Here is a 22,508-nt window from a genome sequence, read left to right on the forward strand (position 1 = left end):
ATCGCGCACAAGTTCATGTACCATACCCAAGAATGCTACCAGGTCGGAGCATCTCACTCGACTCGGAATTGGCAGTCTAGTTGTTGCTATTCCCACTTGGGACCCTGACCTCACCACCTAATTTAGGTTTATTTCTTCCTATGATACCCATTTCAATAGCAAAACACTCAAGAATGCCACAAGTGTTGACCTAACCCTCGCCCTTACCATTAATGTGGTCCAGCAGGCCTTGCACCTGCCTCGAGCCGCATCGAACCATACTATAAGCTTAGTGTGGTGCACAACGCATGGTTTGAGATAGCACTTACAAACTTGTCGACCCACAAGAAGAAAAAGCTAGACTAGGAGGCCACGACGACTTTGTTGAAACAAACCTCACCCACCAAGTCAATGGTGGTTGTGGGTCCCAACACCATCCGGCACACAACATCGCAGAGGCCCACCGCCAGCTCCAACAAGGTAGCCTAGCCTCGACAGAAAGCTTTTCCTAGGCACTCTTCCATTCAAAGGGCTACCTAGCCAAACTTCCCTACCGCATTTTCCTCCCTTCTCTAGAATCCGACAATAAGCAATGTGATATCCTACATGGCTAGGCAAAAAGAGCAAACTAATACAACCTAACAAGCCCTCCTCCTGGCACAGGTAAACCTCGCTCACAGTAGTTGGAGACCCAAAAGGTTGTAGCCATTGCCCTCAATGACTGCTTATAGGTCTAAGACCTTGAAGGTAACTCAGCTTGTTACTCCACCTACAACGTGAATTGGAAGTGTACTTCACATAGAGAGCTGCAAGAGTCAAAACCTAGGAGGAGCTCACTCATGCTAGTGTCACCCTTCAATGAGCTAAAACCATGGCCCTCAACCACCAACAGCTCGTGGTGGATGAAGTCCACAACCAAATTCCCAAACACCGCAAGGACTTCCGGAGAGCCCTCGATGTGCCAAGGATACCACCATCGCTTATCAGTTGGAGCAAGCTGAAGGCTAGACCCCAACCTAAGAAGCTCACTATAGCGGCCCACCATTGAGAGGAAGGTGGACAGTTTAATGGACTCGGTCATCGACCTCCCAAACCTACGATGCCTATTGCCATCTCTCTGCCGAGGCAAGCACTGTATACCCCCCTTGGGCATCCTTGTTTTGTACTATCGCATATTGCAGTTGCTAATGCGCACCACCAAAATGCCACTTGTTCGACACAGTCCATGTGGCGTACCCATAGGAAATCTCTGATGAGGAATCCTGAGAGGCCCTCAAATTCTATCCGTCCATGAAGCCTGCCCTAAGGTCAAAGAAGAAGAGGAGAATACCACTGACACTACCCATGACAATAACGATGATGATGCATCTGCAGGCAGCAAAGACCTCTCCAAAGAAGGCCCCCCAACAAGTGAAGTAGGCAGTCCCAGCATGCCTCTATAGGACCCTTAACGATCAGCAGGATTAGCAGGCGACCCCTCTTCTTCTGCACTGACTTCAAGTCCCTCCGCCAAAGGAAAAGAGAAGGTACAAGACCTGGTCCTTTCCCCCTCAACCAACCCTCTACTTCTCCTCTCCTCGCCTTCACTTCACCCACTCCTCCCTAGAGATCCCCACCTGTCTCTCCAACTCCGTCGTCACCCCCCTCATCTCCCAAGTTGCCCCACCACCAACCTATCTCGGCAACATCCTCTCAATGGATTCCCCAAGGCCTCCACCTCGTAATCCAACCACCCGTTTCTTCCACTGCAGACCTTGAAAAAGGGTGAGATCCCCAAAGCCCCTATCGAGGAACAATAACAGATGCACCCACCTCACCGCCCCTACCTGAGGCGATCCCCTTGATAGGATTGACATCGATCGTGCTCTTAAGATATTGGACCATAAGCAATTCCCAGACCCTACCTTGACATTAATAGAATCACTAACCACTTGGACATTAACCTCATCAATTTCTATCTAGATCAAAAGTTTCAATAGTGGCTCAGATCTCATTGCAAGCAGGACCGGGAAGGCTACAAGCACGCACAGGCTATCTTTGCCCCTATTACACATGATCTTATAACCTCTGTGGTGATGCTCGTATCTGCGGAAGGCCAAACATTGAAAGGTGTACTACTATGCCCCACGATTTCTCAAGATAAGTCCACTTGACTTTCTAATCAAACGCAGATGGGCATAGATCCAAAAATGCAGTTCAACTTTCTAGGTGAGTGATGATATTGATGTATCCCACTCACCGTGGCATAGAAGTAAAGGTTGATCTTTCCATCTCTCTCTCTCTCTTTGCTCCCCACCCATCTACAAAGCTCCTTTGTGGTGTGATAACAAAGGAGGCAAGGTTGAGGACCCTAGCTCTCCACAAGAGAAATTACTTTTCCAATAGTGGCTTGAGGTGCACACCGTATCACACCTTGCATTATCCCTATTGGCATCTTCATCTTTGAGGAGAGAAAAAAATTAAGGCTTGCATATTACGATTAGTTGTTGAGTAGCTGAGAAGAGCAAGGCATCCGGTACGAATAAGGAAGAAATAGGTACAAATGCTTGCAAATGTTGGTTACTCTTTCTATCATGCAAAAAGTGATGGATTGTGTTATAAATCACGAGTCCATAAGTGCGATCTCTAACATAATCAATTACTTCATGGGCATGCAAGCTCAAGCATATACTACATCACTGACCATGTGGTACTAATTCACCAATAGAGTCACTACCTTTTATTTGTAGCAATTAGCTCCTTTTAACGGGTGCAAGTATAACACAAGGAAGTTCTCATAACATTTAATAGAGAAAGAAAGTCCCACACACATGCCCAAGTAAAGTTTTAGTAGAAGCTCACAAAACTATGAGGAATTGGAGTCCACGTCCATGCATAAAAAGATAGATATAAACAAAACCCCCATGTGTACTTTAAAATCTCGGCCTTTTAGTTCCTCCTCTAATCAAAATGAGTTCAAGTAGGTTTTTAATACCTAGTCAATACAAGAAGAACCCTACAACATTATTATTGATGCATTACAATGAGATATAGAATAAATGCAAGTGGTTCTCACTAGCAAGGACCAAGAGATTGGGAAGCTCAAAGATGGACACGATCTCTGGATGAGCAAATTCAAACGAGTAGTTTCTAGTGAGCAGTTTTTCAAGGTGACCTTTATTTACATATACATATATACATGCTTGCATGCATGCATGCATACAAAGATACTACTAACGTACATACATACAATCACACCTACATACTCTCTCTCTCATTGAGAAAATCAACAAGTGAGCATATGCAATCCTCTTAGGCACCAAAGGGATTAAACATCTTGTAATGTCATAGCTTTATTAATAACATCCAAAATCTGGGAGCTAAGAAAAGCTAAAGAAAAAGAATACACCCAAACTCCTCTTTCAAAAAAAAAAAAGCTAAAGAAAAATAATACTCCCAAACTCCTCTCTTTCAAAAAAATAGTGCCACTTTCTCTCTCTACAACATCCAATACTTTTTGTGCACCCAAAATAACAAATTCTACTTTGTCTTAAATAGATGTCCTATTGTGAAGTTTCGTTAGCTGCTATTACACGGCCTTCTTTTCTTTGTTTTTTGTAAGCCTTATGGCTTTCGATCCTTACCTAAGGGAAGCACCATAATTGGTTTCCCGCTTTAGTACTTAATACTAACTACATACAGTGGAAACTTTTTGGTAACATGACCTTCCAAACCTTTAATATAGCTCGACATACCATACTATTGCATCCATATATATACTTATAGAGACATGTGAACTCTCACTAATCCATGTATAAACATATGTGCTTGTGGAGGAATAAGTCTTGCCCACATCAATTTGATGATGCACATTTTGCCCAAATTAAATATATCACATGATTATGCCCATAACTTGGTGTAGTATACCGTACATGTATATGTAGTACGACTGGTCAATCACACGTCAGTCATATAGCTTGCACACGCAATGACTCCATTGACAATGGCAACTCTAAGTAACCATGCTCTGCAATTAATTGACGGACATGATTGAATCTTCGACCCTATTTTAACAAGTCGTTATTCTTCTATTGGCTACAACTTTTAGTAGCCAACCTACCCACCTACACTGCACTAATCGTGGGCTCACAACACAGTCTACCATGTTGCCAATCATGTAATATCTAGCCGTTCGTCAATGCCTAATTTTCTAAAGAATCTGCACTCAAAGGCTCACATACAATGTAATCCAACCATGCTTGTCAGGGTGGAGATAATCGCATCAACTAACCACCAAGGAGGCCAAGTTAACCCGTAACACCTGAGTGGGGTGACACTTCGTGATTTCATGGGCTCGCTTCCTGCTGGGAGTGCCCAACATGTAGCTACATCACCTACGGGCATGCGGTTTGATTTGGTTGACAACCATGGCATTCAGGTCTTCACCTATAGTTGATGTTTATGACAGCTTGCCAGCTTGAGTCCAGTGATGAAAGGCGCATGAAAAGCTCACAAGCAATGGAACCACCACATAAGGTAGAAGAAAAGCCTAGACAACACAACCATCATGCTTCTCGACCAACGGCTTATTCCCACTTTATTCGTGTGCCTCCATCGGATGCATCTGAACCCAGCCTTACCACAAAAATACAAGACTACAAGCTATATAATTCAAAACACCCAGTAGAAGTTAACTACATCCTCAAGGAGCATTATGTACAAGTAAAATATCATACAACACATTTTTGGGTCTTTCATAGGCTATATCAAAACCCGCCAACCAACTAGAAACTCATAACACATGGAAGACAGCCAATTGGCCCCCTTTTTCCACAGAAAGGCCACACCGGACCATTTACAGAGGCTCCTCAAAGAGCACATTCGCTTAATTGAAAATGCCTTACTCCAAGCTGATGAGTCCAACCAGGAACTGCTAGGGTTGCATTGTCACCTCAGAACCACATTCAAGATACATGCGAGCACAAACCACCCCAAAAAAAAGTAAGCAACCCTTCTTGTTCCCTCTTCATCTTCAGGTTCCTGTAACAATCCACATATATAGCCATATTTATAATACCTTCATAAGATTGGAATATATCAAATTGTGTGAATAATTGCACTTATTTAACAACAACAAAAACACTGAAAGAAGTGTTGCAAAAAATAGCAATAGAAGGACATTTAAAAAGAAAAAGTTGAACTGATGCAGCTGGTCTTATAGAAAACCAACAGGTCGTAGTCTTATTTGATTGTGGCACTATAGTGAACATCATCTCCAAGCAAGTTGCCCAGCAACTCAGCTTAGCATTGACTCCACAAGAGAATCAATGAAGCCTTCCAAATTATCTTAGCAAGGATCAGTAAAGGCTGAGGACTATAGGATTAATGAAGACTGAGGAGCAAATGGTGCCCATTTGGTGGTTCTCTATTTTGTTGATGGATTTGATCTACTAGTAATCTTCTAGGAAGCTATGATGTTGGCCAGCCTGTGGCCTCTGATGTCATTTCAGTTTCATGTTGAAGTTCACCATTTGGGAAACTTGAGAGAGGGCGTGAAGGGCTGCCTGCTTGTAATGATTTCTTCCTGCAAAGGAACTACATAATATATACAAAAATTACTTCTAAGAAAAAAGAGAATTGACTCCTTGCCTTGTTTGGTGTCTGGGAGTGACTGAACTGCTCGCCCCCTTCTTGACCTTGTCTGAAGTTTGCGTTAATCTCTAACTGATGATTAGGGTTGTTCCACAAAGAAGTACCCGCCTTAGTCATCATTAAAGTGCTTCTGCTACGCCACATGTAGTAGATGGCTCTCGATGTGAAGCTATAATTCAATGTAGAGTAGGTCTTCCAGAAGCCAGGCTACCTGCTCTTTGGCCCTGTAACCCTGCCTCTTTGCTAGAAACTTGACTACGGATTCCAACTCTGATCCGTATAGCTTGGCCAGTATATGGCCAGTCATGATCGTCTGGTAGTTATTACTGCTAATGGATCTTGGCCTTGGATTGGAACTTCTCAGATCCTCGGACTCCTCAAGACTACCACATTTCCAGATCCTTGGGAGTCCTCCAAGGGTATGGGTCTTGCCTCTGTAGGCAGACTCCCATATATAACCCGATAATATGTTACCCCTCTTTCTGGAATTCCATACAGAAGGCAGCATCCCTCCCTATATATGTCTTTGCAAAGCCTCAGGATCTAGGAACAAAGTACCATTACAACTGCAGGTGGCTGTCTGCAGTGCATCCATCGTCTCATGGACCCCCAGTCCCTATGTGGGGCGCCACTCTCCAATAAAAACTCGTCAATCTCTGCAGACAACCCACTTCCCCTGTTCCCTAGCTTCCCTAAGCTGGACCTTGATCTTTGATGCTCCACCAGTAACGTGAGGTCCTCTCAATGTATAGCGGAGTGCCCCATAGAGCCATGTACTTCTTCAAGAAGTCAAGGCGTGTTTGGCACTCCTTAAACTTCAAGAGAAGCCAATGCTCTCTAATTATGCCCTTCCACCCCTCCATGCATCCACAAGGTCCTTGTCATCCTCTATTTTCCCGAATAACTGGACACCATCATCTTTGGGGCAAATACCCTTTGGTAGACCTTTAACTAATAAATGAAGAGCTCTGAATTGTCTCTTCTCCTCATCAGTGATAGCCTCATAATCTCATGCTGATTTTGAATGGGCTTTTGTTTCTTCACCATTTCCATGGCCACCCATTTGGAAGTAGCTGCCATTTCCTGTTGCCACAGCCTATCGGATTTGGGTAGTGGTACTGTGGTTGCCTTTATGTTCTGGAGTTCTTTATGTATCTCATCCATCTCTTGCCTATGTGCTCTGAGGCAGGCAATATTCCCTTTGAGAGAGGCAATTTTAGCTTCTAATTGTTAGACATCATCCCCTTCTTGTTGGCTTCTTGTTTGGTGTCCTATTTAGCCTCTAGGGCTGACCATGTTAGCTAGAGGGGCCGGTCACCCCTCACACCATTTACCCATATTTATTCCCCGTTTTATGGAGTCTTGGGCATTTTCCCCTAGTCGTGGAGGACTTATTCCCTAGTCGGCTGCCTTCATATGGGCATATATATAGCTGGTTTGCCTCCCTCATTCTTCATTGCTTGCTTAGCATTGTTTGCTGCAATCCCTCACATACAAGGTTTTCTCCCCTCTTGCTTGGGACATGTATTCCTTTTGATGATGATATTGAGAGCAGGTTCTCACCTGTGTTTCCTCTCTCTCTCTCTCTCTCTCTCTCTCTCTCTCTCTCTCTCTCCTGTGTTTCCACTTTCCCTTCTTCCGCTGCACATTCTATCATGGTATCAGAGCGCCGGTAATCTTCAGTGTTGGATGCTCCCTCCTCTCCCTCCTGCGTTTTTGCGTTTTCAGCAAGGTGGACAGATTTGCGTTTTTTCTCAGCATTGTTGCTAGTCGCTTGCCTCTTCCAAGCGTTTCTTCTCAACAGCCCGTGGTCATCCATAGCCGGTTTGACCTCCTAAGACTTCCTTCACACCTGTTTTTTGCACTCTTTTCAGGGCAGCAGCACCTACTGTGCTGCGTTTTTCTACAGGTGGCTGTCTACAGCAGTTTGCAGCAGTTCTCAGTATTCATACCCCCCATGTAGTGCTGGTCGCCTGTTTTGTACAGGCCAGCAGCAGCATGTTTGCTGCGTTTTTTCATCTCCAGGTTTCGGATGCTGTTTGCTGATCTGAGGACTTGATGGTACCATATCTCTACTGCTTTTCCAGATTCAGCCCATTCTACAGCCCCTTTTACCTCTGTGTTTTCAGATTTGCAGCCATGGTTGCTGCGTTTTTCTGAACTGATCTTGTTGGTAGCTCTACCTTCACTTGGGCTCTTCCCATTGGACCCAAAGGTACCTTCTCTTCAGCGTTTTTCCTCATAGGAGGTGTGGACACTAGTTGACCTGAATTTGCAGGTTCGTAGCCCTTGTTTGGCTGCATTTTCTTCTCCAGTGGACACAAATCACTTGCAGAGGGGGTTTCTTGTCTGGATTGTGGCTTTGGAGGCAGTATGGTACTTGAGGAAGATTCTGAATTTCAGATTTCAATCAGCGTTTTGCTGATTTTGGAGCATCTATACCTGTGTTTTGTTCCTGGCCTACACGGTTTCCCGGTTTCTTCATATTCCTTGCCTTCTGTTGGCGGTGGAGTGCTGTTTTTTGCAGGACAGCAATGCTTTGGCTGCGTTTTGGTTCCCAAAGGAGTTTTCTACACTCAGAGGGGGCCCATCTCCAACTACTTCACTTGAGGATCAGTTTCGGGAGCTGTTTTGTTTCTGTGGAGACTTTCTTCTGTGACATGAGTTTACAGATTTTGGAGGAGAGCCGTGATCTTTTCAGAGATCCTGAGCAGAGTTTATTTTGTCCGAGCCTATGTTCATTGCAGTGTGTGTTTGCAGAACAAGGAGGGTGTTTTGCCTATGAGGTGTGATCCTTTCACACGGATCACTTATTTGTTGCTGATTCTTGGGATCTGATTCTACTTATGGAACAGTCTTCTACTCTCAGTGATGCTCTTGAGGACTTTGTTACCATTGCAGTTTATATTCCTACTTCCCTTTCTCATTGTGAGGAGTCTACCTCTGCATCTCTTTGTGATGCTTTTGAGGATGCCCCTCCCTCTGCCAGTTCTACATTTGGTTTGTTGTAGTGTCCAAGTTTGTTGTCTTGGAGGATGGTTTTTTGGACCCAATGGGGTGCTTTGGATCTATGGTTGCTAACCGTGCCTGGGGCACAGTGGTACTTCCAAAGTTTTTTGGATTTGGATCAGAATCAGGTTGGGCTTGTACCAGTTCGACGACATCATTTTTCAGAGCGGGATGTGGAGTCCTTTCATCTTATGATGCCCACCTCACTGGAGTGTACTTATGTACAACATTGGGCAACTCATGGTATGGAGTTTGAGTAGATGGACCCCATCTTTTCTACAAAGTGTTTACATCTTGCGATGCCGACCTTTTCAAAGGATGCTTTTGTACAGCATTTGGCTACTCTTGGTACAGAGTTGGAGCAGATTGACTCTCTTTCTTTTCAGGGTTCCAGTGAGGAGCAGCCTGCTTCTCCCAAGATTGATTATCTACAGGATCTGATCTTGGTTGGTTATGAGGTTTTTCATACCTTCTCCAAGCTGGATACATGACATTCGACTTCCGGGAGTGTTCTTACACTTGGGTTTGGAACCATTATTTCGAGCAGCACGTCGCAGCCTACTTGGTTGTTTTCTTCCAGAGGAGCAGTGTACCTGGCAGCTTGTTCTACTGCTTTTGTAGCTAAGTTGCTGAGGAGATTGCTTGTGGAGCTTTCTTGGTACCTGTTTCTGCAATCTTTCATCTTTGATTGAGGACGACGTTTCTGGCTTCTTGGAGTTCACTCAACATCCGGTGCTAAGAGGGGGTGTTAGACATTATCCCCTTCTTGCTGGCTTCCTGTTTGGTGTCCTATTTTAGCCTCTAGGGCTGACCATGTTAACTAGAGGGGCTGGTCACCCCTCACACCATTTACCCATATTTATTCCCCATTTTAAGGAGTCTTGGGCATTTTTCCCTAGTCGTGGAGGACTTATTCCCTAGTCAGTTGCCTTCATATGGGCATATATATAGCTGGCTTGCCTCCCTCATTCTTCACTACTTGCTTAGCATTGTTTGCTTTCTGCAATCCCTCACATACGAGGTTTTCTCCCCTCTTGCTCGGGACCTGTATTCCTTTTGATGATGATATTGAGAGCAGGTTCTCACCTGTGTTTCCTCTCCATCTCTCTCTCCAGGCTACCAAACTCCCAGACTACATCAGAGGGAGATCACACAGATACGGGCTCGACATCAGCACCATATCTAGGAGCGGCTAGCTCACTTACACTCACACCCGGAGATCATGCTCCGAGGTATTTTTGCCTCGCCATCGCCTATGTATCGCATATTACACCCCCATTATGGTACTGGTTGAAGCTAGACAGATCTGCATTGCATTCTTGTATACCCTATGCATATAGGTTGCATACTGAGCCTCCAGCAGTAGAGCTCCATCCATCACACCCCCCCACTAGCTCAGTACTTTCATACTTTATTTCATGTTCATTTGTCCTTTTTTTCTTGGACATCCAGAAGACATTGACAGTCGTACATTGATTTGTCTCATAGGTCGAGTTCGGCCTCTTTAATACAGCTTTCTTCTCTCTCTCTCTCTCTCTCTCTCTCTCTCTCTCTCTCTCTCTCTCTCCTATGTTTCCACTTTCCCTTCTTCCGCTACACATTCTATCACTACTTTCTCTCCTCGTGGTTTCAATCAGTCATTATCTTCTTTTAAACAGATAACTTCAGATTCCAGCTTCTCAGCATGTAAGAAATCAACACTTATAGAAAAAGAATACCTTGTATAGGTTCCAAGGCCAATGTTGCCAGTGCATTCATCTACTTGAATACATTCTCAATCTCTGTATGCAGTCTATTCCATTTTGTTAATCTAGCCATGATGAATGACATTTGGATTTTCTGATTGAATTTTTTATGATTACTATGAATAAGGAAAAGCAGCTTATGAGAACTAAGTAAAACATTGGGCAAAGAGTTGTGCGGTAGGGGACACACACACACAACACTGGAAATGTGGTAGTCTTGATCGTGTTGTAGTTATGGGTCCTCAAGAGAGAAAGAGAGAGAGTATTAAGTGTCTCCAAAAGACCCAAAGGGTCTATGAGAATAAGAATGAGTGCAAATGATCCATGTCAAAAACATTGAAAATAAGAAACATCTACCAAAGAAAATGGCCCCACTTACCATGTGGACCCGTGTATACAATGAAGAGTCAAAGCTTATCAGATGCCATCCTCCTCCATAATGGAGGTATAGTAGGCAATACATCTCTATGGTATCTAAAAATGTCCTAGATCTCCAGCTGGTGGGCTGAGGGTCAAGATCTCCATGGGCGGGGATGTCTGGCTCTCTAGAGAGACTGCGGCCTTTCTCTAGTGACTACCCAGGTGTATGGTGCAAGAGGGTCCATGCAACATGCGAAAGCCTCAGGGGAGATCTGTAACTTCAATGCTCAGAAATCAGCACACTTGTCGCGACGAAATTAACGCACAAAACTGAATGTAGATGTGCAGAAAAAGAGAGAGAGAGAGAGAGAGAGAGAGAGAGGGAGAAGAGGACACAGTATTGGGTCCCGAATACCCTATGTAGAGCCCCCACCACGAATGGTGTATTTGCTTTTATTAGAATGATGCAAAATCTAGAAATAAAAGACTGACTGAACCTGTTTTGGCTGAGATAGATCTCTGCCCTTGACCTTCAAACCTTCACCCTTGCGTTAGCTTCTCCCTTGGCTGTCTTGGCCCTTGAGTAGTTGCAGCACCTTGTGAATCATATATGAGATAAATGAACTGATTTATGCCTTGGGTACTTATACCCCCCTGCTGTTGTCAGAATATGCAACGGAGATGAAGACAAGATCTAAAAACACCTAGAGCAAGTGCACAGCAGAAAAACACAAAAATGAGAGAGAGACAGAGAAGCGCATAACTCTGCTATATACACAAGAAAATCCCGGAATACAATGTGTAGAGTGTGGGGGGCAGGGGCCAATTTATATGGCCCCAGGCAGCCAGTCAGCCTGCTGAAAAACAGCCGACAGCATCTACAACTGCCCACAACCATCTCCCTCCAGTCGGCCAGCACCAAACACCTGTCGGCCAACACTCGACAATCGGCCAGCATACAGGGGAAAGCTGGGGGGTAGTAGAGCAGTTGTACAGCCCTTCACACCACGAAAAAAATAGGGCAAATTATGGAAAGTGGGGAAAAATGAGAAAACACCTAAATCGGGCAAGCACACCCACAACAGAGGCCCTAATGTAAATATACAGACAGATGATGACTGCTAACAACTGTATCCAGTCGGCTGGCTATTTTTCCCTCCACGACCTGTTTATTCAGCATTAAATGCTGGTTTTTTATATGTGTTCACACTAGGGCTGTCTGGCCACTTGTGGGCTTGCTGTACAGGCCTGCGCAGGCTGCTGGGCAGCCCCTGGGCACTGACCGATTGGCTGCTGGGCAGCCCTTTGGCCTGACTGCCTGGCTGGGCTAGCCCAAAGGCCTTGTCGACTGCCCGGCTAGGCCCCTTGGACTGGCCGACAGCCTGCCCAGCCCTTCCTTGGGTTGGTGGGCAAGTCCTGGGGCCTGCCTAGCCCCTTGGGGTGGCCCCATAGCCTTCCCCGTGCCCATATAACTGTTCTTGGGGCAGCCCTATGGACTAGCCCCATTCCTACCTACAAATCCTACTTCTACACAATCGTCTGACATCTGGTCACAGACAAAACATAGAGAGCAACTGACATCATTCTAGAGGGAGACTCACAACGCGGACTGGCACTGCTTCATGTGCAGGACAATGCACACCTGACCTTGGATGACTAAGTGGAACCCTGGTTGACTCGCCCTGGAACGGGCTCACATGGGACCAATTTTCCACCCCAGGTCCTGCACCTTCTATACAGATATGTCTACGTGGCATCCAAGTGCGGGATGCACGTGACAATCCAGACATCTGTCCTCTCTCTGGTCCGGGCGAGGTCTGAGAGGTGTCCTGCTGAACCTGCCTCCCTGAGTGCGGCCTCATCAGAGTCTCCCAATGATGGCAAAGCTCCATCAAGTACAAGCCCGAACATCTCTGATCTTTATTAGTTGATCAATTTCTCGGAGAGAACTTGAATGGGGAGAGAGAGGGAGAGAGAGAAGGGGGGGGATGAAGACTTAAAGATTCTTAGTTGGCAAATCAATACTTATGTTCATCACCCATGAGAGCACTGCCTAATAGAAAGTAGGATAACAAAATGTGTACCTTATGCACTGCCTAATAGAAAGTAGCATAACAAAATGTGTACCTTTGGTGGCCCTGGTGCACAAGTACTTTGAGTGATGTCAGCCTCATATGGCCATCTATAAACACCACCTGGACTCTGTGCATGGAACAAACTCCAATCATACAATCTCCTCTCCTCTTCCGATGACAAGATGTCATATGAAACCTGAAAGATGTTTTGCACAAAATTTGTTGCCATTAAAGTCAGCAGTGATTGAAAAAGCTGGTATTACTCAAAAAGGTAATGATGGATGATTCATGAGTGTCTAGGGAACACTTTTCAATGATGGTTCAAATACTTGAGGATTTCCGAGAGAGAGAGAGAGAGAGAGAGAAGAGAGAGAGAGAGATGCCACCTTGAGAATTCGCAGCTTATTTCGAATCTCCTCTTCATTCAAACCTTGCTGCAATATACTTTCACACTTCCTTTGAAAAGCAGTTGCCACCTGATAGCATGTGATAAAAACAACTTAACCCTGAACTCGGTCGGATGAAGAGAAGATTAGCATGATTTCTTTAACTAGTTAAGGTTGAATACCAGCAAGACAAGTATGTGTCCAGCACCACAGTTTTTCAAAGACATGAAGCACATAGACCCATATATCTACCAGGGAGTAGGCAATGTGGGAGCAAAAGTCTATGTTAATGAAATAATGTTTAAAATCTGCATATGCTTTTGAGCATGGAAGGGAAATCAGTGCTGAAATGAGTGAGATGTTCTGCATTTCCTTCCAAAACTGAAACATGCCAAAAAGTTTGAATGGGTAGAGGCATGTGAACTCATGATACATTATTTCTAGCAAGCGCTTGTGAGGGAAAAAGGATGTAAGGACCAGAAATACAAGAGATCAGAGTAAAACCACACAGCATGAAATATGTGAGTGAATATATATAAAAAGGTGAGTAGAGCCCTCATATGAGAGGTGACTCTGAGCAAAAAGAAGACCAGTGCAGAAGCAGAGAAGGACAGTCGATGACGAAGGCTCGCGTCGATGTGAGGCAAAGCACTCCGAGGTGAAAGTGGCAGCGGAAAAAGGTAACGTCAATGACGATGATGGTGGTGCAGTCTCTGATGACACGGGTGCTGCGTACCTGAAGCAGAGAGGGCTGCCATCCCGAGTGGTGCAAGCTCTGGCGACACGGGTGCTACGTACCTGAAGGAGAGAGGGCTCCGTCCCGAAGTAGCGGAGAGGGCTGCGTCCCGATGTAGTAGAGAGGGCTGTTGTCCCGATGTGGCAGAGAGGGCTGCTGTCCCGATGTAGGGCTGATGTGAGGCTGAAGATAAACGCTGATGTCAGCCCAGATGTAAGCGCTGAAGCAAGGCTGATGTCAGCCCAGATGTAAGCGTTGAAGACAGGCTGAAGCAAGGCTGATGTCACCCCAGATGTAAACGCTGAGATAAGCCTGATGTAAACGCAAATGTAAGCCTGAGGACAGGCTGATGTAAACGATGTAAGGCTCAAATGATAAGCGCTGATGTACACCTGATGTAAACGTAGATGTAAGCCTGAGGACAGGCTGATGTAAAGCGCTAAGAGGGCTGCAGCAAAACGCTGGTGTAAGCTGATGTATAAACACTGATATGTGCTCATAAGTAGGCGTTGGCATATGCAGAGGTGAAACGTAAATGAGCTGATGTAGGCCTGACGCAAGCGCCAGAATACAGCCTGATGTTGGCTGATGTGAAAAAATCCCTTTTTAGGGCTGGAAAAGTGTTGTTTCTTCACACCCCCTCTCAGGCCAAAAAGGGGACCATGAGAGAAGATGAAAGAAGATGAAGTATGCCAGGGTCCCACACAAACACAATGGCAGCAGGAATGTATCCCCCTCTCGAAACAAGATCTGATAAAGTCGGAGAGGGCAATCGTGATGGCAAAGGTGGTGTGGATGAGGTGACGTGCATGGGTTGATCGTCTCCCAAAGTATGATCTTGAATAGGATTCTCCACTGAGTAAGAAATCCCATTCCCTATGTGGTCCAGATCGGAGTTTGGAGAAGCATCTTCTGGTGAGAAGAATCGGTCCTCCGGGAGTGCGGATAGACGATCCATGCTGTGCGCTCTCGAGGTCTTCAATCCCTTTGCTCACGATTGCTCTAATACCATGTGAGGGCAAAAGGATGGAAGGACCAGAAATACGAGAGATTATAGTAAAACCACACAGCATGAAATATGTGAGTGAATATATATAAAAAGGTGAATGCGGATATGTACAAGAGCCCTCATATGAGAGGTGACTCTAAGCAAAAAGAAGACCGGTGCAGAAGCAAAGAAGGACATCGGAGCAGAAGCACGGTCAATGACACAGGCTCGCGTCGATGTGAGGCAAAGCACTCCGAGGTGAAAGTGACAGCGGAAAAAGGTAACGTCAATGACGATGATGGTGGTGCAGTCTCTGATGACACGGGTGCTACGTACCTAAAGCAGAGAGGGTTGCTGTCCCGAGTGGTGCAAGATCTGGTGACACGGGTGCTGTGTACCTGAAGGAGAGAGGGTTCCATCCCAAAGTAGCAAAGGGCTGCATCCCAATGTGGCAGAGAGGGCTGCTGTCCCGATGTAGGGCTGATGTGAGGCTGAAGATCAACGCTGATGTCAGCCCAGACGTAAGCGCTGAAGACACGCTGAAGTAAGGCTGATGTCACCCCAGATGTAAACGTTGAGGTAAGCCTGATGTAAACGCAGATGTAAGCCTGAGGTGAAACCGGCCTCTGATAGAAACCAGAGTGCGGTAGACTAGCAGTCACCCGTCCACTTGTAGTCTAGATGTGAAAACAAAACAGATTGGAGCTAGAGTGCCCAAATCTGAAAACAAGGTGACACCTGTTGGTCCCAAAGCTTGGCGCCCCTTGCGGTATTTCTTTATTCAATTCCAAAAAAATATGAATGGCTGAGTACAATAAAAATCAGCCAAGAGATTACACCTGTATGTCCAATCTGACGGCCCACAATCCTTCTTAGCACAGAGGATCTATGCACACAGATCTGTGTCTCAAATTAACACACTGTGCCTCCCTCTGATCAGCCAAGACCACTAAGCAGGGCAACCATGAGCATACATCTAGCATAACTCAAGTGCATGATACGACTTCTCAGCTCATACATACATGAACTGTCCAAACTCTGTCTCAACCCTTGTCAATCTGCCATACCCCTCCTCTCACAAGGGGCCAGATAGCTCATATCTGCACAACAGACATCAAGCAGTAGAAAGAGAGGTAGATGAACAGATGAGGAGCTTACCAAAATCAGCTCGTGAATCAGCACTGGACGAAGCAACGGTACCAATCTGTACTTGCAGGCACTTGTGTCCACAACCCTGCTTCACACGCATGCATGTACTTGTCTGTACCCTCCTCCTTGTGTTCACTTCTATGCTGTCTTTGAATGTACAGATCTGAAAAACAACCCCGTACCCGTCTGTACTACCTCGGGATACGTGCCAGGAGTTGTACTTGCAAACGCCACCTGCTGTCCACACTTGTACTCGCCTGAACCTGCGCAGCCAGACCTGTCCAGCGCCGCCTACTGCAGTTCAGTCCAGCGCAGCCGGTGTCAACCCTGCCGTACACTGTATGGCAGTCGTACAGTACTGTACGACTGTACCTGAACCTGCAGCCTGTCCGTACAGTCGCCTGCTCTACAGCCGCCTGGTTCAGCAGATGTACACGCAACAGTTCCTGTGCGCCGCCAGTCCCAGAGAGAGAGAGAGAGTACTTGCAACAGCCTGTCCGTACAGGGCTGTACGGTTGGCTTGCACTCAGAAAAACAGCAGCAGCAGCACACACAAAATCTACAGTCGACTCCTTCTTCTCTTCAGCTTTTCCACGCATGAGAGCTCACAAGCCTCCACGACTCTTTTTCCCAAAAGCTAGAGAGAGGGGGAGGAGAGAGAAGCACACACTCCAAAAGTGGAGTGGCCTCCTCCCCATAAAAATCCTAGGGCCCCAAACTTTAAAAGTCCCTAGGGGCAACTTTAATAAACATTAAAAGTTTAATGTTCTAGTGGCATCTTTAACTCTGTCCGGGCACCCCCCACGTGAATCATTCAATATTCTGACTCTACAACCACCATGCCCACACTTGTGCTGTTCCATTTTCACAGGGCCATGACATGAGGACAGGCTGATGTAAACGATTTAAGGCTCAGATGATAAGCGCTGATGTACACCTGATGTAAACGCAGATGTAAGCCTGAGGACAGGCTGATGTAAAGTGCTAAGAGGGCTGCAGCAAAACGCTGGTGTAAGCTGATGTATAAATGCTGATATGTGCTCAAAAGTAGGCGTTGGCATATGCAGAGGTGAAACGCAGATGTGAGCTGATGTAGGCCTGATGCAAGCGCCAGAATACAGCCTGATGTTGGCTGATGTGAGCCCTCCAGATGGTGGCCTGGACCAGCAGAGGAAAACGCAGAGTGAACCCCTAGTGAAGGCGGCCAGATGGTACCTGATATGGCAATGAAGTGGTACACCTTGATGAGGTATGAGGCAATGCTATTTATAGCAAAGAGAGGTGCTGGTCGGTCACCATTAAGGTGTAGGCCAGCAGCCAAGACAAAAACCTCAAAAAAATAAAAAATAAAATAATCCAGAAAATCTTTTTTTAGGGCTGGAAAAGTGCCGTTTCTTCACAGTGCTTTGATGAAAAAAAAAAACTGCACCCAGCCAGTATAGCCTCTACAAGGAGGGGATATCAGTGCTGAACCAATAAAGATGCCTACCTTGTTACAACCCATGAAAAGACAAAGGAAGCACATGTAAATGATGGAGAGTCCAGCTTTTCACAAGCATTTTGCCCTGTGTCCTACTAAGAACACACCTTTGTTTCCTTCCAAAACTAAACATGCCTAAGTTTGACCTCAGCAAATTCATGTGTAAACTCATGGTAACTTACTCAACACTTTCCCTATCAATGAGAAAAAAAATCTCGAATCAGGTTTAGAATGCAGAATGTTTAATATTATGGTGGAAAATGGCAAAGCTAGGGCAATTTGGTATGTCCTGTACATTTACAGGGATTTCAGGATGATTTTCGACCAATCATTCTAGGATGTTTTACCTCCCTTAAAAATACCAAACACGTTTCATGAAATGCCGGGCATACTAGCCTTAGACTGAAGACAGAAGACTTTTGATAGTGCTGCAAATGGCAGGACTGCCTGAAATTGTCACATGTGGAAGCCTTTTATCTAGATTATTGATTTAACTGCGCAATCACCATGGAGCATTTACGAGAGAGAGAGAGAAAGAGAGAGAGAGAGAGAGAGAGAGAGAGAGAGAGATATACACCAGACACAAATTCAGGAATGGTAAAACGCTCTGCAAGTGCAAAGGGGTCAGCCAAATATGCCACTGTCACCCAATGACAGTGACAAAGTATGCTTATCACAAGGGGTCAACCAAACATGCCATTTCACCCAATGACACTGACAAAATATGCTACTGACCTTGTGTGCTATAATTAGTAGTTTGAAGAGATTTGAGAAGATTTGCAAAACGTGCTTGTCATGCCTCAATCTACCCAACAGTGCTATCCATTCAAGCTTCTAAAGCCTAGAATCAGGCGGAAGGTTGCGTTAAGTTCATCCAGAGGGTCCTCTCTACAAGTGTTAGGGTCTTCATAGGTAAAGCCTCTCCTCTGAGCTAAATTTCTTGAATACAACGATCCCATCTGTAGGGAAGGCAAAACAGCATGCAAAAGTCCTCCAATCCTCTGTCGGTCGTACAAGCAAAAAGCCATGAGGCACATGCCAACAATGATGGTGATGGGAGAAAACTTTTCAGGAGAAGCTACCTAGTGGAATCCTCCCAGCAGCTCTTCTCTTTGGAGAAAAATACTAACCTCTTGGTAAGATGCGGACGGCGTCAAACCCAGCGTCGCATAGTGGTCTGGCGTCAACAGAGCTACATACATGCATCCGGAGGGGGCCGGGTCAGAAATGAAGTTGCAATCCTAAATGGACAGACGAAATTAGACAGCAACATGTGCGGACCTTCTCCGCTTAAGGACTTCTGGATATTAGCGTAGCTGATGAGGGAAGCTGGAGGAGCATCGAGAGCTGTGGAGAGAAGGAGCTCTGTATTGATTGCAGCAGCAGGCGGCGGGGCTGCTGCTGCTTCTGTTCCTGCTTCTGCTTCGACGCTCTTCACCACCACCAGAGTCCGACGCGTTGCCCGTCCCGAAGAAGACCAGGAGCGCTGGTTGCGCAGGAGGAGGAGGAGCGGAGTGGAGGAGGTCAGAGAAGGGGCGATAGAACACCAGGCCCTATCCATGGTCTCTGCTGCTGCCTGCTTCCAACCCCAAGTTCGCGCTGCTTACCATTCACACGCTAAAGATTGGCCCCATGACGTTGGGGTTGTGACGTAGGCGTGGGGTCGCTACTATACAGCAAAAACTTCTACGGGTAATAAGATTCGGGCAAGAGGCCAGAGTTTTACCGGGCATTGAAGGGATGAAGGTCTACCCGGATTTGCACCAAAGCTAGGTTGTGCTCATTCACGGTTTAAAAAAAATATATGACCTTGTCCATCAAGTCCCGACTCCGTAATATTCCTTTGTCTAAGAAGTGAAGGCAGAGCTCTCAACGCTTAGATGGAGGCAAGAAGACATGGTTCTTCACGATGATTCTCTCTCACAAAAAGCAAGGGAAGAAGAAGCTGATCGAAAAGGAAACCTACAATCAAACCTATTCAAGCATGCCATTAGCAAGCATGAATTCAAAAGCATACAAGTAAGTAAGAAGAGGGAAGAAGGAGAGCTCAAATGAAAACTATTGCAAGGGAATAATTGTGTATTGCTTATTGTCAAAAACAAGCGACTAGTTTTCACACTAGGTCGGCCAAACTTAAAAATGTTCCAACCTCTATTACTGGTCTTAAGTAACTATATACATTAAGTCCGTACATGTTTCCTATTTGACATTAAGTGCATGGTAAAGCTGCTTTATATGTTCCAATGTCGTCTTTCAAATGATAAGTGCCCATTTGTCATTGTCATCATCTCACAAGTAAGATGGCAAAGCGACTAGGTCAGGCAGGCGAAACACACGTTAACCAATGGAGTGGTTAACGTACCCCCTTTCTAATGGTGATTGCATCCTCGTTGTTTCACCCAAGTCGATGGTGAAGCTACTGCTCTGGCGGGAAGTGGATGGTGTGGATGGTCTAGGATATGCCATGAAGGTGGCGGGTTGAGGTTAAGTGGGAAAGTTTGGGACCGATCCGTAGCTAAATGTAGGGTAAAGTGGTAGGTTGAGGTTAAGTGGAAAAGTTCGAGACCGCGATCCGTAGAATGTAGGGCAAAGTGGTAGGTATGTAGCCGTGATGGCATGTAGCTTGTCGAGGGGCAGCATGGAAAGGGATAGGCGATGAAGAGATGCTTCATGCCAGGCCTCCATTGGTTATGGAAGTGGCATGGACTCTTTAATGGTAGAAGCGGTCCAAATGCTATTATTAGTAAAATGAGGATTAGGACCACCATGTAATGATTAGCATGGGTAGATAGAGGTCTGGGACACCTTGGCATGATATGATATTATGCGTGGATCTCATAGTGTGATGCATAGGGATTGGGTTTTTGCTTAATGATCATAGCATGATGCCTAGAGCTTAGGCTTTTGCTTGAATATGTTGGTCAGTGTGAGGTGTTTTGGTGTTGAATTGGGAGGAGGATACAGGCATGGAGGTCGAGGGTTCTCTAAGCGATGGGTTGTTCTCTGGACCACACTTAGCCTGCCATGGTCCCTCCATTGAGAGATATACTTGGAGGGTTGGCATTATGACAAGGTTAGGTACATGTGTATATACGTGATGTGAGATATGAGAAGTGAAAAAAATGTGATGCTCATAGTGAAATTTATAGGTGATATGCATGGGTAATGGGTGATGGGTAATGGGCGGAAGGTGTGCTCGTGCATGGGTAATGGGGACGAAAGACCATGGACCACACTTACACCCGCCATGGTTCCCCCATCCAGAGATATACTTGGAGGGTTGGCATTATGACAATGCTAGGTGCATGTGTATGTACGTGATGCGAGATACGAGAAGTGAAAAAAATGTGATGCCCGTAGTGAAATCTAGGTGAAATGCATGGGTAATGGGCGGAAGGGTGCTCATGCATGGGTAATGGGTGAAAGGTGTGCTCATGGGGGCGCACTTCTCCAACTCAACTTCTTTCTTCGACTCTCTTTGATGCTTTCTTTGACATATTTACTTAACATCTTGATGCTTGGGGAATCAAGACTACTACATTATTGGGGGCTTGTTGGCAGCGAGGACTTATGCATGGATGTGCCCACAACTACAAATGGAATGGAGATAGGCGGCCTTTATGGCTCAAAATATTTGGCATTATTGAGCACTTGGGATAGAGGCAGTGTGGGTCAAATGAGTGGTATGGTCGAAGATAAGGCAATGGCAGGTTCATGTTGATTGTAGGAAGGTCAAGGCCATGGGTTGTACCATGGACCAGGCTTGTGCCTGTTGCCATGCTCCCACCATCCAAAAATGTACCTAGAGGGTTGTCGCTTGATGATGAGGCTCATTGTAGGTCTGTGTATGAATAGTGTCTATATGTTTATAATATGCAAATGTATATAGTGCCTATGTGTTTATAATATGCAGATGTATATAGTGCCTATGTGTTTATAACAATAGATGTATAAACAGTGCATATGTGTCTATAATATGTAGATGTATAAACAATGCCTATGTGTCTATAGCACATAGGTTTGTGTATGAACAACATGTAGGTTTGTGTATGAACAATGCCTATATGTCTATAAAATGTATACATTACAAGCGATGACATTGTGCATGGGCATTGGGCAAAAGGTGGGCCCATGTAGAAGCCGGTGAAAACTCCAACTCATTGCTTTTTTCGACACTTATTTGTGTGCTTTCTTTGACTCTTACACATGGTTTGAGATACGATTGGTAGTTGATGTGTAACGAGGCTAACCAATAAGGCGGGTGGGAATGAAATTGAATTGTCCATGAGAACAGAAGAATTTAGGACACCTAATATGGTATAGGTACATGGGTAAACCGTCAACTATGGGTGGTTTGTCAAACGTGTTCAAAGGGATCCGCGTGCTTCTTGAGCCTCTTTTTGAAATGTAATGGCTATATGATCTACTTGCTTAAAGCATGGCAATGTTAGCAGAAAGAAGGAAAGCAATACAGAGTTTATGTGGCTCGAGGATAAACTTTTGGAATGTCAAACATTGCCGACATTGGACATGCAGTGATGCTTTGACCTTTTGGGCAGCATCTCTATCTGAGCAGACTAATATGGCTGTAGGCCTATTTTGTGCGTTGGAGGGAGATGTAGAGCGTGGTTGTTTAAATCATTGCATTTACCGAATTCGATTACATTGCTGGCTCTTCACTTCGATTAAGTGCTCTTCTCGGGTTCTCCTCTTGGGGGAGGTTTTCATGTGCCCTCTCTTGCCTCTTTCTCTCTTCTGCTCTTTCTCCCTTTCTCTCTCTTCTTCCCTTCTTTTTACTTGTTTCTCATATTACTAGGTAATAATAATTATTATTATTATTATAATAATGTACTTGATGACATAAACCATTTTTTTTAGTTTTTTAATATTTTTTTCTCGATGATAACATGGCAACGTAAGCCTACGTGATGATGCGGTGAGCTTACATTGATGGTGACATGGCAAAGTGA

General features: G+C 45.3%; 1 protein-coding gene across 2 annotated transcripts; it reads right to left on the reverse strand.

Moving 5' to 3' along the window:
- Nucleotides 1-4,594: 4,594 nt before the first annotated feature.
- NDHU (Chaperone DnaJ-domain superfamily protein) lies at nucleotides 4,595-19,173 on the reverse strand. 2 transcript variants are annotated; one of them, XM_086807827.1, is made up of 6 exons: nucleotides 18,820-19,173; nucleotides 18,669-18,730; nucleotides 13,186-13,275; nucleotides 12,852-12,995; nucleotides 11,222-11,381; nucleotides 4,595-4,998 (listed from the first exon to the last, which is right to left on the reverse strand). In XM_086807827.1, exons 1-5 carry the CDS (start codon nucleotides 19,097-19,099, stop codon nucleotides 11,265-11,267), a joined length of 693 nt encoding a protein of 230 aa, XP_086663953.1. In that variant the 5' UTR covers nucleotides 19,100-19,173; the 3' UTR covers nucleotides 4,595-4,998; nucleotides 11,222-11,264. The 2 variants fall into 2 exon arrangements, with proteins under 2 accessions (XP_086663953.1, XP_086663954.1); XM_086807828.1 differs by lacking the exon at nucleotides 11,222-11,381.
- Between the last annotated feature and the right edge of the window lie 3,335 nt (nucleotides 19,174-22,508).

The sequence above is a fragment of the Cibotium barometz genome, chromosome 13 (assembly GCF_041138505.1).
Source record: "Cibotium barometz isolate CiBa-2024 chromosome 13, ASM4113850v1, whole genome shotgun sequence".
Classification (NCBI taxonomy): Eukaryota; Viridiplantae; Streptophyta; class Polypodiopsida; order Cyatheales; family Cibotiaceae; genus Cibotium; species Cibotium barometz.